Source organism: Mustela nigripes, chromosome 12 (genome assembly GCF_022355385.1).
Source record: "Mustela nigripes isolate SB6536 chromosome 12, MUSNIG.SB6536, whole genome shotgun sequence".
NCBI classification, from domain to species: domain Eukaryota; kingdom Metazoa; phylum Chordata; class Mammalia; order Carnivora; family Mustelidae; genus Mustela; species Mustela nigripes.
This window is the reverse complement of record NC_081568.1, coordinates 143,700,673-143,717,817: the sequence shown is the minus strand read 5'-3', so window position 1 is coordinate 143,717,817 and position 17,145 is coordinate 143,700,673. Positions and strand designations below refer to the sequence as shown.

At 46.0% G+C, this 17,145-nt stretch overlaps 1 protein-coding gene across 1 annotated transcript; it reads right to left on the bottom strand.

Annotated features, from left to right (window-relative positions):
- Positions 1 to 585: 585 nt before the first annotated feature.
- On the bottom strand, positions 586 to 2,346 carry LOC132028049 (keratin, type II cytoskeletal 8-like). The gene is given in 2 exon segments (XM_059416707.1): positions 586 to 1,618; positions 1,620 to 2,346. Coding segments are annotated over 2 exon segments (1,470 nt in total). The 5' UTR covers positions 2,301 to 2,346; the 3' UTR covers positions 586 to 829.
- Between the last annotated feature and the right edge of the window lie 14,799 nt (positions 2,347 to 17,145).

The window sequence follows — 17,145 nt, the reverse complement described above, 5'->3', positions numbered from 1 at the left end:
CTTAGCCTATGTAGAGAAGGTGGCTCCCTAGGCTTGTCCTTTGAACCCTTCTGTCCCTCAGGCACCTCTCTAAAGTTGAAAAATATTTTAAAACACATTTTAAAAATCCAAAAGCATGGCATTAAAAGTATAGATTTCTCTGGGCAGTATAGACATTTTAACAATGTTTATTCTTCCGATCTAAGAGCATGGAATGGTCTTCCATCTTTTTGTGTCTTCTTCAATTTCTTTCATGAGTGTTCTGTAGTTCCTCAAGTACACATCCTTTACCTCTTTGGTTAGGTTTATTCCCAGGTATCTTATGGTTCTTGGTGCTATAGTAAATGGAATCGATTCTCTAACTTCCCTTTCTGTATTTGCATTGTTAGTGTATAAGAAAGCCACTGATTTCTGCACATTGACTTTGTATCCTGCCACGTTGCTGAATTGCTGTATGAGTTCTAGTAGTTTCGGGGTGGAGTCTTTAAGGTTTTCCATATAAAGAATCATGTCATCTGTGAATAGAGAGAGTTTGACTTCTTCAAACCTTTTATTTCTCTTTGTTGTCTGATTGCTGTTGCTAGGACTTCTTTTTTTGGGGGGGGGGGATGGGCAGAGCCGGCTGAGACTTTATTTGGGACAAGACACTCAAATTGGCTTTTAGTTGGAGGCATGGACAAGAAGGGGTACCCAGGGCAGCAGAACCGCCCCGAGGGGCAGGCTGAGGACTGGGGCTGAGTGAGTCTTAGGTGAGTCTCCTGTTCCCAATGCTTCCCTGCACAGCTCCTTCGCCCAAGGGCTCTATGGCAGCCATGAGAGCAGGGAGGCTGGGTGGGACCACAGTGGTTGTTCACTTGGACAGGACATCAGACGACTCGGACACCAGCTTCCCGTCACGGGTCTCAATCTTCTTCACCACCACAGCCTTGGAGGAGCTGCCATGGCTGAAGGACCCGGAGGGGCCAAAGCTGAACTGAAAGGAGCTCAGGCCATAGTTGAGGCTAGGGCTTGGGAGGGCCCCATAGGTTGAGCTCAGGCCACCTGAGAAGCCACTGGTGGTCTTAGTATGGATACTCATGTTCTGCATCCCAGACTCCAGCCGGCTCTCCTCGCCCTCCAGCAGCTTGCTGTAGGTGGCAATCTCAATGTCCAGGGCCAACTTGACGTTCATGAGCTCCTGGCACTCACGCAGCTGCTGGGCCATGTCCTGCTTGGCTCGCTGCAGGGCGGCCTCCAGCTTGGCCACCTTGCCATTGGCATCCTTAATGGCCAGCTCCCCGCACTGCTCAGCATTGGCAATGGCAGCCTCCAGGGCAGCCCTCTGGTTTTTGAGGGCCTCAATCTCAGCCTGGAGTCAGCTGATGCTCCGATTCATCTCAGAAATCTCCATCTTCGTGCGACGGAGGTCATTTCCACGCTTCTCAGCCAATGTCTGCAGCTCCTCGTATTTGATCTGGTACATGGTCTCAGCTTCAGCCCGGCTACGGTTGGCGATGTCCTCATACTGGGCCTTGACCTCGGAGATGATGCCATCCAGGTCCAGGGAGCGGCTGTTGTCCATGGATAGGACCACAGACGTGTCCAAGATCTGGGACTGCAGCTCACGGATCTCCTCTTCATACAGCTGCCTTAAGAAGTTTGATCTCATCGGTCAGCCCTTCCAGGCGGGACTCGAGTTCTACCTTGTTCATGTAAGCTTCGCCCACATCCTTCTTGATGAGGACAAATTCATTCTCCATGTCTGCACGCTCTTTGATCTCCTCCTCATATTTATTCTTGAAGTCCTCCACCAGCCCCTGCATGTTGCCAAGCTCCACCTCCAGCTTCAGCTTCTCCTGGCCCAGGGTGTCCAACTGCCACTGGAGGATGCTGATGTAGCTCTCGAACATGTTGTCTATGTTGCTCCGCGCAGTCTTCTGCTGCTGTAGGAGGCTCCACTTGGTCTCCAGAACTTTGTTCTGCTGCTCCAGGTGCCTCACCTTGTCAATGAAGGAGGCTAATTTGTTGTTGAGGGTCTTGATCTGCTCCTTCTCCTGGGTGCGCACAGCTTGGATGTTGGGATCCACTTCCAGCTTAAGGGGGCCCAGCAGGCTCTGGTTCACTGAGACGGCCGTGATGCCCCCCATACCCCTGGCCCCGCCGCCGTAGCCCCCGACCACCCTCATGCTGCTGTTCAGGCCCCCCTGGAAGCTGCCACCCACCCAGGAGAAGGCAGACGAGCTGATGTGGGAGCCAGGCCTGCTGGTGTAGGAGCGGGTGCTGAAGGCCTGGGGGCCAGAGGTGGACACCTTGTAGGACTTCTGGGTCACCCTGATGGACATGGTGGAGGCTGGAGTGGAAGCTGGAGTAGAGGCGAGTAGGTTGAACCTGACAGAGGTTCTACAAGGGGCCAAGAAGCTGCTTCTAGGTCTGTTGCTAGGACTTCTAATATTATGTTGAACAAGAGTGGTGAAAGTGGGCATCCTTGTCTTGTTCCTGATCTCAACGGGAAGGCTGCAAGCTTTTTCCCATTGAGGATGATATTTGCTGTGGGTCTTTCATAGATAGATATGATGAAGTTCAGGAATGTTCCCTCTATCCCTATACTTTGAAGCGTTTTAATCAGGAATGGATGCTGAATTCTGTCTAATGCTTTTTCTGCATCAATTGAGAGGACCATGTGGTTCTTCTCTCTTCTCATGTTGTATCACATTGATTGATTTGCTAATGTTGAACCATCCTTGTAACCCAGGGATGAATCCCACCTGGTCATGGTGGATAATCTTTTTAATGTGCTATTGGATCCTGTTTGCTAGGATCATGTTGAGAATCTTAGCATCCATATTCATCAGTGATATTGGTCTGAAATTCTCCTTTTTGGTAGGGTCTTTGCCTGGTTTGGGGATCAGGGTAATGCTGGTTTCATAGAAAGAGTCTGGAAGTTTTCCTTCTGCTTCAATTTTTTGAAACAGCTTCAGGAGAATAGGTGTTATTTCTTCTTTGAAAGTTTGGTAGAATTCCCCAGGGAATCCATCAGGTCCTGGGCTCTTGTGTTTTGGGAGGTTTTTGATCACTGCTTCTCATTACTAGATATCGGTCTATTCGGGTTGTCAATTTCTTCCTGGTTCAATTTTGGGAGTTTATAGTTTTCCAGGAATGCATCCATTTCATCTAGGTTGCTAAGCTTATTGGCATATAACTGTTGATAATAACTTCTGATGATTGTTTTTACTTCCTTGGTGTTAGTTGTGATATCTCCCTTTTCATTCATAATTTTATGAATTTGGGCTTTCTCTCTTTTCTTTTGGATTAGTGTGGCCAATGGTTTATCGATCGTATTGATTCTTTAAAAAAAACAGCTTCTAGTTTCATTGATACGTTCTACTGTATCTCTGGTTTCTACCTCATTGATCTCAGCTCTAATCTTGATGATTTCCCTTCTAAATGTCTATACTGCCTAGAGCAATCTATACTTTTAATGCCATTCCGATCAAAATTCCACTGGTATTCTTCAAAGAGCTGGAGCAAATAATCCAAAAACTTGTATGGAATCAGAAGAGCCCCCGAATTGCTAAGGAAATGTTGCAAAACAAAAATAAAACTGGGGGCATCACGTTACCTGATTTTAAGCTTTATTACAAAGCTGTGATCACCAAGACAGCATGGTACTGGCATAAAAACAGACACATAGACCAGTGGAATAGAGTAGAGAGCCCAGATATGGACCCTCAACTCTATGGTCAATTAATCTTCGACAAAACAGGAAAAAATATACAGTGGAAAAAAGACAGTCTCTTCAATAAATGGTGCTGGGAAAACTGGACAGCTATATGTAAAAGAATGAAACTCGACCATTCTCTTACACCATACACAAAGATCAACTCAAAATGGATAAAAGACCTCAGTGTGAGACAGGAATCCATCAGAATCCTAGAGGAGAACATAGGCAGTAACCTCTTCGATATCAGCCACAGCAACTTCTTTCAACATATGTCTCCAAAGGCAAAGGAAACAAAAGCGAAAATAAACTTTTGGGACTTTACCAAAATCAAAAGCTTCTGCACAGCAAAGGAAACAGTAAAAAAACAAACAAACAAAAACAAAAACAAAAAAACAAAGAGGCAACCCACGGAATGGGAGAAGATATTTGCAAATGACAGTACAGACAAAAGGTTGATATCCAGGATCTATAATGAACTCCTCAAACTCAACACACACAAAAGAGGCAATCATATCAAAAAATGGGCAGAAGATATGAACAGACACTTCTCCAATGAAGACATACAAATGGCTATCAGACACATGAAAAAATGTTCATCATCACTAGCCCTCAGGGAGATTGAAATTAAAACCACATTGAGATATCACCTTACACCAGTTAGAATGGCAAAAATTAACAAGACAGGAAACAACATGTGTTGGAGGGGATGTGGAGAAAGGGGAACCTCTTCCACTGTTGGTGGGAATGCAAGTTGGTGCAGCCACTTTGGAGAACAGTGTGGAGATTTCTCAAGAAATTAAAAATAGAACTTCTCTATGACCCTGCAATTGCACTCCTGGGTATTTACCCCAGATACAGATGTCATGAAAAGAAGGGCCATCTAAACCCCAATGCTTATAGCAGCAATGGCCACGGTCACCAAACTATGGAAAGAACCAAGATGCCCTTCAATGGATGAATGGACAAGGAATAAGTGGTCCATATACACTATGGAATATTATGCCTCCATCAGAAAGGATGAATACCCAACTTTTGTAGCAACATGGACGGGACTGGAAGAGATTATGCTGAGTGAAATAAGTCAAGTAGAGAGAGTCAATTATCATATGGTTTCACTTATTTGTGGAGCATAACAAATAGCATGGAGGACATGGGGAGTTAGAGAGGAGAAGGGATTTGGGGTAAATTGGAAGGGGAGGTGAACCATGAGAGACTATGGACTCTGAAAAACAATCTGAGGGGTTTGAAGTGGCGGGGGTGTGGGAGGTTGGGGTACCAGGTGGTGGGTATGATAGAGGGCACAGATTGCATGGAGCAGTGGGTGTGGTGAAAAAATAATGCATACTGTTATGCTGAAAATAAATAAATTAATTAAAAAAAAGAAATACACAATAAAGATGTAAGCAAGGAAAAAAAAATCCAAAAGCATGTAGTATGATTTTCTTCCCATCCCCCATACATCTGTTTGTCCTTCCTGCAATTCTTGTCTCGGGATACACACGTATAGAGATGCTTGTAATGCTGTCCACCACATACAGACTACTGTACTTGACGGGTGGAATTTATGGGGGCTTTCTAAGCTGCTTGAGTTATTTGTAATAATCATGTTATTTCAGTATTTCCAAGCATTGAGGTCACTAGGTTTTTCAGTGAGGGAGTTGGGGAGACAAGTGCCAGTCATCAGGAACTTCCTATCTTGATAATATTCTAGGTATGATAGGGACCAACACACTGTTTCATTTCTTAAGGATTGGCAGGGTAGGAGCACCTGGGTGGCTCAGGCAGTTAAGCATCTGCCTTCAGCTCAGGTCTTGATCTCGGGGTCCCAGGATCCAGTCCTGCATTAGGCTCCATGTTCAGCAGGGAGCCTGCTTGCCTGCTTCTCATGCTCCCTTTGTTTCCACTCGTGCTCTCTCTCTCTCTAATAAATGAATAAAATCTTAAAAAAAAGAAAAAAAAACATTCTTAATTTTTTTCCCTGGATTTTTTTGTTTGTTTGTTCTTTTTTTTTTTTTTTGTGAGAACTCTCTCCCCGCACCCAAGATCTTGACTAACTGTGTGATTTTGTTGATAAGATACATAACCATCTTTTACAGCTGCTGCGAGGAGTAAGAACATTGCGTGGTTCCCGCCACGATCCAGCAGCAGAACTTGGTTTTTTGCAACCAAGAAAGCAGGTGAAAAAGCAAGCCTTGAATCTAATGCAGAGTAGAGCTCTACCCCGTGGGAGAAATGGGCGTGGCTTTCTGACCTTTCAGGTGGAAGGAACTGCAGTGTGGGCTTGCTTATGAACGAATGGAACGGGGACAGGACTTACGAAGCATCCCTCCACTTTTTTTTCTCCCTATCTCTCAAAGCGGAAAAGGTGGCCAGGTTCCTCAATTCATAAAATTCTAGGTTAACTGGAAGTGGATTCTAAAACTGTAAAATTCTAGCACGGGAAGGAATTTCCAAAATCCCCAAGGCGGGAAACAAAGTTTCCGCATGCTCCGTTTTAAGGAACCCACATAATCCCAGTTCTGCTTAGAAAACAACTAAATCAGCAAGTGGGTATTAATTTGACAAAATGAGCCAGGGCCATTATTCCTTGAAATGTGCTCCCCAGATGCTTTGAAAGTGTGATCCAACGTGTAAGAATGGAATTCAATCACACGACCTTTAGGAATCCCTCTAAATTTAGCAGATCCACATCCCTAGAATGTCTGTGTGCAAGGCTTTGTGCGAGGCACCCTGGGCATGGTCCAAACGGACCCCAGCTCCACCGAGAAGTGATATATGACCTTGAAGAAAAGGTCCTTTATCCTGGAAACTGACGGCCCGCAGGAAACAGTCAAAACAGGCTGTAATGGTTTCCAGAAATCATCAGAGTCCAGCTATAAGCAACAAAAACCGTGGTCACTCCCTTTTTACGGTGCCTCCGTCCTCCTCCTCATTTCTATCCATCGTTGCTTTCCTGCGTGCCAGGCCCAGAGCCCACGAGCATCTGATTACAGCAAGTCAGGTGTTCACTCGGAGGGATGGGAACGTGTCCCTGCCCTCCCAGGTCATGCATGTTCACACTCAGAGGCGGTAATCCCAAGCCTGGGTGTGAATGGAGCTACAAAGTGCACTGTGTTCTTGGCAGGCCCATGTCCCCATATGTCCTTTGGTAAACTCTGCCACTTCTGGGAAGACTGTTGCTGCCTATGGTTCAGCCTCGCCTACTCCCTCCCCTTCCTGTCAGTCAGACCTGCCTGGCCACAGGGAGAACTCCCCAGCGGCGTTTGCTAGAAAGGGTCAGTGCACAGCCAACATTTATGGGTCTGGCCCATATCCACATGCCCTCAGCCCAAGAGAAACCTTGACCGACTTGAGCGGAAGTTAATGGAACACAAACTAACCACCCTAACATTTTCTAAGTGGGAAGGGCTCTCAGAAAATGAAATGAAAATGTAAACTGAATTAAAATGTCCAGATTGAGACTTAAAAAAAAAAAAAAATTGTGAGAAGAACATTGACAGCCCAAGTGGAAGCATAGCGATTTGTTCCAGTTCTTTAATTTTTTTTAAAAGATTTTATTTATTGATTTGAGAGAGAGAGAAAGAGAGAGCATGAGCAGGGGAAGTGGTCAAGAGAGGGAGACAAGCAGACTTCCCGCTGAGCTCCATGTGGGGCTCCATTCCAGGACCCCGGGATCATGATCTGAGCCAAAGGCAAATGCTTAACCAACTGAGCCATCCAAGTGCCCCTGTTTCAGTTCTTTTAGAAGGAGCCCACAATGTGAGAGATGCTCACATACAAATATTCTGAGCAACCTGCAAACTCGAGTGGGAGAAAGAGGAGCAGAAGATGTGAATTGTCAGCCTGAGTGTTTCATGGCTGTCCGTGAGCCAGGACTGATGGGAATCTTTAATCCAAGGTTAGTCTCCTGAGCTGGTTCTTCAAACAACAGCTTAATATGAGTCATTTTGCTCTGAAGTTTCCATCGCTTTCTAAAACTTCTCTTGCAAATGACATAATCTTATCTTTGCAAATAGACCGCAAGTTGCAGGAAATCAGAGGTTGAGTGTTGGACTTCTGCACCCTCTGTCAGCGCCCAGCCCGCCTGAGCCGTTGGTAGTAGGTTCACAATACAGAACTGGGCTGGTCACTCACAGAGCTAAAATCTCCCCAAGTGAAAACCCTCTCCATCCCCTCCTATTTTTTAAAAATAGATTTTATTTATTTATTTGACAGACAGAGATCACAAGCAGGCAGAGACGCAGGCAGAGGGACGGGGGGGCAGGCTCCTGCTGAGCAGAGAGCCCGATGTGAGCCTCAATCCCAGGACCCTGAGATCATGACCTGAGCCAAAGGCAGAGGCTTTAACCCACTGAGCCACCCAGGCACCCTCCATCCCTCCTGTTAAAACAGGCACATTCCTTCACTCTCCAGAAAAGATGCTTCTCTCCCGCTTTTTGTGCATCCAAGGAGGTGAGAGACCGTGAGCACCCCCCGATCTTCCAATCAGGCCTAATGATCGGCTCGTGTGCCATGGTACGGTCAAACCGACTGGAAGGTGGCTCATGTAACAGAAAGGTATTGTCTTACAATTCTGAGGCTAGATGTCCGAGACCCAGGTGTTCCCTCTGAAGGTGCTTTTCGGGAAGGATTGATTCCAGGCCTCTCCCCTAGCTCCTGGTCATTTGCTGATAATCTTTGGTGTTCATTGGCTTGTCACCTGATCGGAGATTGTCACCCTGATCCCTGTCTTCATGATCGCACAGTGTTCTTCTTGGGAGAGGTCTGGGTGCAAATGCCCGCTTTTTTATAAGCACAAGAGTCATTTGGATGGGAGGGGCCCCTCCAGTATGACCCTGTCTTAAGTACATCCACAGTGGCAATCCTCTTCCAGATAAGGCCACATCTGAGGTACTAGGAGCCATGATTTCAACATATGAGTTGGAGGGAGGGACAGACAATCCTACCGTAACATCATCTACCAACTTGGCCAAACAGGAGGTCTCCAGGGTGCCCTCCAGTCCCCTCATCCATGCTGATTTGTCCATTCATGTGACAGAGCACTTGGTAAATATTTTGAATGTTACGTTGCTCCCATGAAGTTCATTCAGTGCCGATAGGTTGACTGATTCCTGAGAGGCATTTACATAGAACCTTTTTGTTCCACATTTGGATAATAGCAGGAATGCTACAGATTTATATGTTAGTGGTTCTGTGTCAGCTGCATGCTTAGAAACTCCACCTTCATATTTTACCAGCTGGTGAATCAGGGGCACCCAATGGATCTACCCAATGGAGTCTCCAGTGTCTGAGGAAAACCAGACCCTTGGAAGCTACTGACATCCAGCCGCGGGAGTTTCTGAATCCATGACCTGTTGGGATGAGTCATGGTGGAATGATGATGTCTTTAGTGATAGAAGGAAGACCAGCAAGGGGCTGAAGACCTATCTTGCAGACCAGAGACGTCCTTGGTAACTCTCCAAACCTTGACCACACTGAGGATCCCAACTACAGAGCCATATGTAGGGTTCTCCTTTCCTCCTATGCAAAGTCGGGATATACACACCCTGGTACACCATTCCTCAACACATTTTTTCTCCTCCTGTTTATCCAGGATTTTCCCTTCCTTCGTGGCCACATTTACAACCAGCTGTCACCAAGCGTGGCACAGATCATTTTTCATCGCTCTTTTTCTTCTGCCAAAACAGAATAACCATGCCAATGTTTGACTATCACTTTGCAAATTTAACAATCACTGGAGTTGGCTGTATGCTGCCTGCTGGACAAAACACCATCTGTGAGGATGCGAGGAGGAGGTACAGGGCAGAAGGGAGGAGTACCCTTGGGCATTTTCAGTCCGGGCCATCAGCAATCTTTTAGGCCATCCGTTTTCAGTTGTCTCCTTTCCAAGTCCAACAACTGCAGTTTCCTTCCGTCTACTCCTTTTTAAAAAAAAAATCTGTTTTGAGTAAAGAGCGCTATGCTATACAACAAATGAGTTCGAATATGTCCGATAGAGGCAAACACCCTCATTCTCGGAGCTTAGAACTCCACAGTCCGAGGAGTTTGGGCCTTACTGGGGCGCCCACAGTTGTCTCCCTTTCCCGAGGTCAGCCTGGATTTCAGTGGCCCCTGTCTCAGCCTGAAGCTCTTGCCCCCGCACACCCAATGTTCCATTCCAACCAAGCTGGTCCTCCTCTTACTTTATTTCTCCCGCTCCTTGGGATTTAAAAAAAAAAAAAAAAAAAAAAAAACTTTCAAAATAAAGTCCCTGTTCGCAGAATCCTGAAAGGAGCTGTGGCCCCAGGAGAAGAGAGCATGTAGAGCCCCCAGTCAGGAGACATCTGAGTGTGAACATCTGGACAGCTGTCTTGGGCTCAGTGCAAAAGACGGCCTCAGGTTTTGGCAAGCTCTCTTCATCTTGTGTTACCTCTGCAGAGCCCCATGCTGCTGTCTGTGCTGAGGCTTCTGTTTCCGTCCTGTTGGAGGGTTGGAGGGCAAAGCGGAAGGAAACAGGGAAATAGCAAGAGCTTATGGCTTCCGTAGCTGGAGGCTGTCCTCGTGAGGGCTGCCCTCTTTCTCTTGGGTCCCAGCTCCTTCCGGCTGAAGGTTGCCAGAGGCTCTGACCAACCCCAGCTGTCCCGGTGCCTCAAGGGCTCATGGTATCTGGGGTGGGCTGGGGGTAGTTCTGTAGTGTAACAACATTGGACACCCAAATGCTGATCCTACTCTCCTTTCCAATACACCATGACAAGGTGAAATAAAATGGAGTCACTTATGTTAGGGGGTTTAAAACAGAGCCAGGAGGCTGCTAAAGACATGAGCCTTCCACATGCTTTCATGGGGTGGAACCGTGAACTTTTGAACTGGGCCAAACCACAAATACCCCAAGGACTCTGCAAGAACACCTGCCAGTTGCTGCAGAAGCAGACTTTCGTGTGGTGAGAGCCTGAGCAATCAATTCTGCTTGGCCACAATGAGTTTTCTTCTGCTAACACCAATCAGAATTCTTTGTAAACAACTATACAAGCATTCCTTTTTCTGTCTTTAAAAACCACTGACTTTTGCTCCCCTGGGGGACACTATCTGGGTTGCTGCCCAAGTCTGTGGACCCTGAATTGCAATTCTTTGATCTCAAACAAACGCGTTTGCTTTATTTTTGCCTCCTGGCTATTTGAGGTTGACGGAACCCTAGCCCAATTCCAAGTAAGCTACTCCAGCACTTCTCCTTTCAGAGGGAGAGGCTCCCAGGGTCTCAAAGAGGGAGAAAAGATACCCTTCATCTCTAGCAGGTGATTTAGCTACGTTATCGTTTATGTCGGTGCCCACCGACTGCCGAACTATGAATGACTCTCGAAAGTAAGCCCCATTGCCAAGAGGCCAAGAGGCTCGGTGCATCACATCGGTCTGGGAATAATCTGTTTGGAATTGCGAACTGTACTACTAGGTACAATAGACTTCAGTTTTCATTTGGCCCAGCTCCACCCAAGCCCCAAGGAATTCCCCATGAAGGCACATCCAAGAGCTCTCTTGGAGGTGCGTCGGAGGTCGGATGTCTGGCTGAACAAAGGGAGCGATACTTCTCTCTCGGACACCAAAGACCAGATGGAGGTTGGGGACACAGAGCCGTTCCTTGATCTCTATCTTCTTGAGTTTCCCGTCTTCAAAGAAGAAACACAAGCATGCTTAGTAGTTTCAGCACTCTGAGTTGGGAAGAAAATGATGTAAGTTCTTCCCTGAATTTTTAATTGTTCAGTCAGAGGGAAAGGCAAGGGCTTAGCGCAGATTTACAGGCATTAAACCTCTGATTGCAAGAGAGAGTAGGGAAGGGGCAAGATCAGAATGTAGATGTTCCCCTGACGGGTGGTGGTGGAGGGTTCTTTCTGTACAGCAACTGTCTCAAGGTTTTGGACTAGCCATAGCATTTGCACATGACTGGCTGTTTTGCTGTATGGGAAAATTTGGTCCGGACGCATATTGTCCCAACCTAAGAAACAAATAACCTTAGCCTGGGTTCTTCAAAGAGCAGAGCCTGAAGCAGAAGCTTAGGTGCTATAGCTTTATTAGAGGGGGCAAGCAAAAGTGTGGGAGAAAGAGCGAAGATGGGGAGATAGGAGAACCAACATGTCTTCTGAGAGAAGGACAGAATAATTTATATTTGGGTTGTCAAATAGGACCTTGCCCATCTCTCCCCGTTCTGGCTTGTAGAAGTGTGGGCAAGGAGTGGTCCCATGCCTCATCGGCTCTGAGGAAGTTGAGGTCCAGGCCAAGGGGTTCACATTACAAGAGGCAAGACCTGTCAGGCTGTTGGAGGCTCCATGGAGCTGGTCATTGCGGTGGAGTCTGGATGGGAACAAGTGACTTCTGACTCCACTGTCTTCCCAGGCTCAAGACCAAGAGTGGGATTTGACCTCACACTCCAGGTGGCTCCTACTCCCTAAGTCCTTGTCCCTCTCACACCTTTTCATCTTCTCATCTCTTTCCCTTCCTCCCTGGTTTGGACTAACCCATCAGCGTAGTAGACACTGATAGATACCATGGAGAGATTCCCTCTTCGAGGCATGATTTGCTGATCAGTTGTGGGAAGTGCAATCGGCAGACAGCCTCCAGCCGTCAGCTTCTTCAGGCTCTGCCTCAGTTGCAGAGTTGCTTTGCCCGAAGTCACGCCCACCTTGGGGCAGTCTGTGTCAGTCGACTGAACGTTGGGCTAGCCATTGATTTCAGGGATGTATAAAGTTCTAGACATTTGTTTGGGTCAGCTCCAGAGCTCCCCCACCAGGTTGGCCTGTGTCATGGTTTGACTTCTCCCTCTGCCAATCCTTCCCCTGCCCCCCATCACAGGAGTTGATTCCTAACAGCGATCTTACGCCCCAAACATCATCTCACCATCAGCCCTTGGAGAACCACCTTACCACAGTCAGCTGACAGTATTCCATGTCCAGCATGTGTCAAGTATGTGTGATGAGTAGGAAAAGTTAGGCCATTCAAGAATGTACACCTTGTCTTCTACATCCTACCCCCGGCCCCCGACTAGCCTCAGGGGACCAAGTCCTGAATCTATTCCAGGAGCTGTGATGTCAGCAGCAGCAGTAAATTTCTGATTCATGTTGTTAACACCACATGAAGATACCTGGGGCCAGAGAACCCTGGACAGAAAGCCCTGGAATTTCTGCTACTAAGTGCACAAAGCAGTGTTTTGGGAACGTTACTATACATGTGACCTCATGATATATCCGAAGGCTAAGACATCGAGATACATTTATGTTCAGTATTTGGTGGTAATAGACTGCCTGAGCCCTTGAGTTTGCTCTCTAGGTTCCTTACCACGGCCCTTGCCTCCATGTTGATTGGTCCCCAGGGGAGGCAGAGAGCCCTATATCCTTCTTTTCTGCCCCCTCTGTGCTCTTTCAGTGTGGCCCCTTTTACCATTACAGTAGCATTCTGTTTGCTCACATTGGAAATGATGGGTTGGCATCATAGGGGACATGCCCTATGCAGCCACACAGCCTCTGCGGTGTTCCATGAACGAGACTCACGCAGAACGCGCAGGATATGCTTATCTACTCTTCTACCCACGCACTCTGGCACACACCCCCTAGGAGGTTCGTCCTTCTTTCCATCAAGTTGTACCTGGAACCTCTTCGCCAGTCTTCCCTCCCAGAGAAAATGATATATACTTCTTAGTGAGACGTGGAAAAGTCAGTTGAGAACAGAGCCTCCGTTGGAACCATCATCCCTCGATTTCCATGTTACTTGATCCAGACATAATGTAAAGGATGCATAGAGCTGACAGGAAACTCCCTGTTTGCTCCATATTGTAGCTCAGGCCCGATGTGGTAAGAATACTGTCAGTACCAGAAATTCCTTCCATATGCTGTTCTAACGGTTGATTCGTTTTGCAGAGTTGGGAATTTGTTGGGAGACTATGGACTTAACTCTGTGAATTCACAATGAACTAGATTCAGGAGATCCAAAGGAAGTCAAAGGACAGGTATAGTAGGTCAGGTAGGTGCTTGAGGCAGAAACACTTGGGACTCACCAATTATCCATGACTTCCTGCACTTCCCAGTGTTCCTTGCAGTTAAGTCAGGGTGTGTGACTAGGTCTGGCCAACTGCCCACTGGGGCGACGTCCTGTATGGCACTTCCTTCTGGGTTTTCCCTATCATGTCTTTCTCCTGCTCTAGAATGTTCAACTGGCGAACCAACAAAACTGAAAAGACCACTCAAGCCACAATAGACATCTTTCCTCTTCCTGTATTCCTTGGTTCCAAGGAACCTTGCTTGGTTCCTAGGTCCTCCTTGGGCTTTCTCTTCTCCCTGCCCATCTGCCCCCTTCCTCAAATTACATCTTTCCCTGGTAATGAGGCTAGGAGCAGCATCTGACAGAGAGATATATATGTGAATAATAGGGAACTCAGGGTCATCCCAACTACTGTGGAATTTGTTGCCTGGGTCTCTGGGAGGCCCACGGTGTCACAGAGGAAACCCATCATGCATTTTTTTTATTGTTAATTCTGCAACTAGTCCCTTAACTAGGAATCATGTAACTTTAATTTTTCTCTCGGAGAAAGCCCATGTGGTTGGATTTTGTACGGTACTCGGTCTTTGTTCTCCATCATCTATAATTAATGATTGAAAATTTTCATTTCAACAATCTTACACACAGATTTTTTTTTCTTTTTTTTTCAAGTTAGTCAAGATTTATTTCCACTTTGTGATATTTGTTACAATAGAAAAATCCTCAGTCCCTTCTAAATCAAGATCAAAATAAATATACAAGAAGGCACTGTATTATACGTCTCATCAAGAACCTTATTGTTTTATCCACCAACTCTGAAAAGTTAGCTTTCCACCCTCTTCTACTTGTATACCAGACTGAGATTTTGCCATAACCCTGCCGAAGGAGAAGACCTTTTCATGTGACATTTGAACAAATAGGAGCCTCTGAGCCCAACCATAGATTTTCAGTTTTATAGAAAATATGGATCTAAGTCTCTGCTTTGTTTTCAGCCATGAATTCCCTCATGGCTCCTGGTGTGTCCTTTTGGCTGCTGCTGCCATTGTTGACTTCACAACAAGAACATCAGGATTCCAAGGACACTGTGTCTCCTTGATCTCTCTGGGACCCTCCTCTGGGCCGCTGTCCTGATGGCATCTGTATCAGTCATTGTCCTCTCCTCTCATCCTATCCTCCACCCTTTTTCCAGATGTTGATGTATTAATTCTTGCCAGATCCTTGCTATTATTGCTCTTCGGGGCCCTTTCAGAATAAGGAACGGGCAAATTTACAATTTAAACCGTATGGGCTTGAATTTTCAAGTTGTGATCTTAAACCTTTTGGTGATTACTCTTGTCCAAATCAGCTTCCTGCCCTCATGAAAAAAAAAAAGTCTCCAAAGAACATTTGGCCATCGAGTAGCTATTGCTGCAAAAGTACATATTGTTGGTGATTTAAGTGTAAAGGAACCAGAAACATATGGATTGCATTTCCTTCTAAATGAGTATGGTCTTCAGAATCAGAGAATGGATGAATGATTTGGCAATATCCACTGTAGAGGTGGTCAGTATTTAAGAGCTTGACAGGTAAGACAGCGCACCAGGCTGGCTTTCAGGATTTCCCGTCGTTGAGGGGCAGAGAGAAGCTATACTTGGTTCTGTTGGGGCCCCTCCCCAGCTGTGAGGCCTGTCGTACGGTGCAACTATTGGCTATGGTTGGGAAACCACCACTGTCCAAAAGCATTACTGATTGAGTAACAGGCCATCATTCACTCATAATAAGTGGTTCATAAATGCAAGACATAACACTAATGGGGGTATTATACACTTGAAGCTACCGGAATATATTAGCTACCAACACACTCTTTGTAAACAGATCTGGTTTCAGATCCAAGCTAAATGGCCTTGGGCAAATCCCTTTGCTTTTCTGGGACTATGTCCTCATCAGGATGAACATTAAATAAGACAATGTACATAAGGTGCCAGTGTCAGACCCTGGAACCTTCATTACTATGCAGATTTACTTGACTCCTCAATAGAGAGAAGAATGAGTTTTTGTCACTGTAGCAGAAAGAATGTTGATAGCCTTTCTTGTATCAGACCGGATCTGACCAGGTATGTGGGTCTAAGTTTTACAAAATGTGCAGAGATTGGCCAGTGATCTCATTCAACAATTATCTATGGACCATCTTTGTATTTCAAATGTTTGGTGGATTAGTGAAAATCTGCATTAAAATTTGAAATTACTATAAAAATTCCTGAGTAGCCCTCAAGTGCGGGATGGCAAGCTAGCAATGATGGAGAATACAGACTTTGGGTTGGGCCAGGCAAGACCTGTAGTCAGTAGTAGAATTCAAGAAAGTACTGTAATAACAGCAACATTATGTTATGAATACCTGTTGATGAAAATCCCTTCTACTTCTACACCTGTGTGGGGTTGGCAGTCTTCTTAGAATCGGGTCCCTCTGTGTCCCTCTGTCATTCTTTTTTTTTTTTTTTAAGCTTTTATTTATTTGTTTGACAGAGAAAGACATAGGGAGAGAGGGAACACAATGAGGGGTTGTGGGAGAGGGAGAGGCAGGCTTCCTGCTGAGCAGGGAGCCCGATGTGGGGCTCCATCCCAGGACCCTGAGATCATGACCTGAGCCAAAGGCAGATGCTTAATGACTGATCCCCCCAGGTTCCCCTTCCTTTATCATTCTATAAGAAGCCTGGGTCCCCAAGAAGAAGGACCATACAGAGCTGGCCCAAGTGCATTCTCACAACCATGTTTCCTTGGATACGTTGGTAGCCTACATTCCTCTTTCCTAGCCACTGCAGACTTGACATGTGTATCAGGCAATCTGCTAGTCCTTTATGCTACCAAGCCAGGTTCCCTCCCCTTCTCCTGCCTTCCTTCTCTTTTTCATTATGCAACCCTCTCCCGCTGACTCAAGTATCTTGCCTTGGAACTATCTTGGAACTTCTACTTCATCTCCCATATACTAAATTGCAACATTTTGTGGACTTAAAATTTTTTTTTTATTGAGATACAATATACATTTTACACTCTGTCAATTCCAGATGTGAATCCAGTGGTTTCTAGGAGAGTCACAGACATGGGAGGCCATCACCACAGTCAATTTTAGGACATTCTCCTCACCTCCAAAACAAACTCTGTCCTTTATAGCTCTCACCCCTGTGCTCTTCCATTGCCTACCCCCAACCCCAGCCTTAAGCAAACACTGCATTGGCACTCTGTAGATTTGCCTATTCTGGAATTTCACATGAGTATAATCAAACAATATGTGTTTTTGGTGACTAGCTTCTTTCATTTGGCCTAATGTTGTAGCATATATCAATACTTCACTCCTTTTTTAATGGCCAAATATTTCATTGTATGGGTATACCATATTTTATTTCTCTATTCATGGACCATTCATGGTTGATGGACCTCTGGCTTGTTTCCACTTTTTGGCTGACATGGGGAATGCTGTGCAAGTCTTTGTA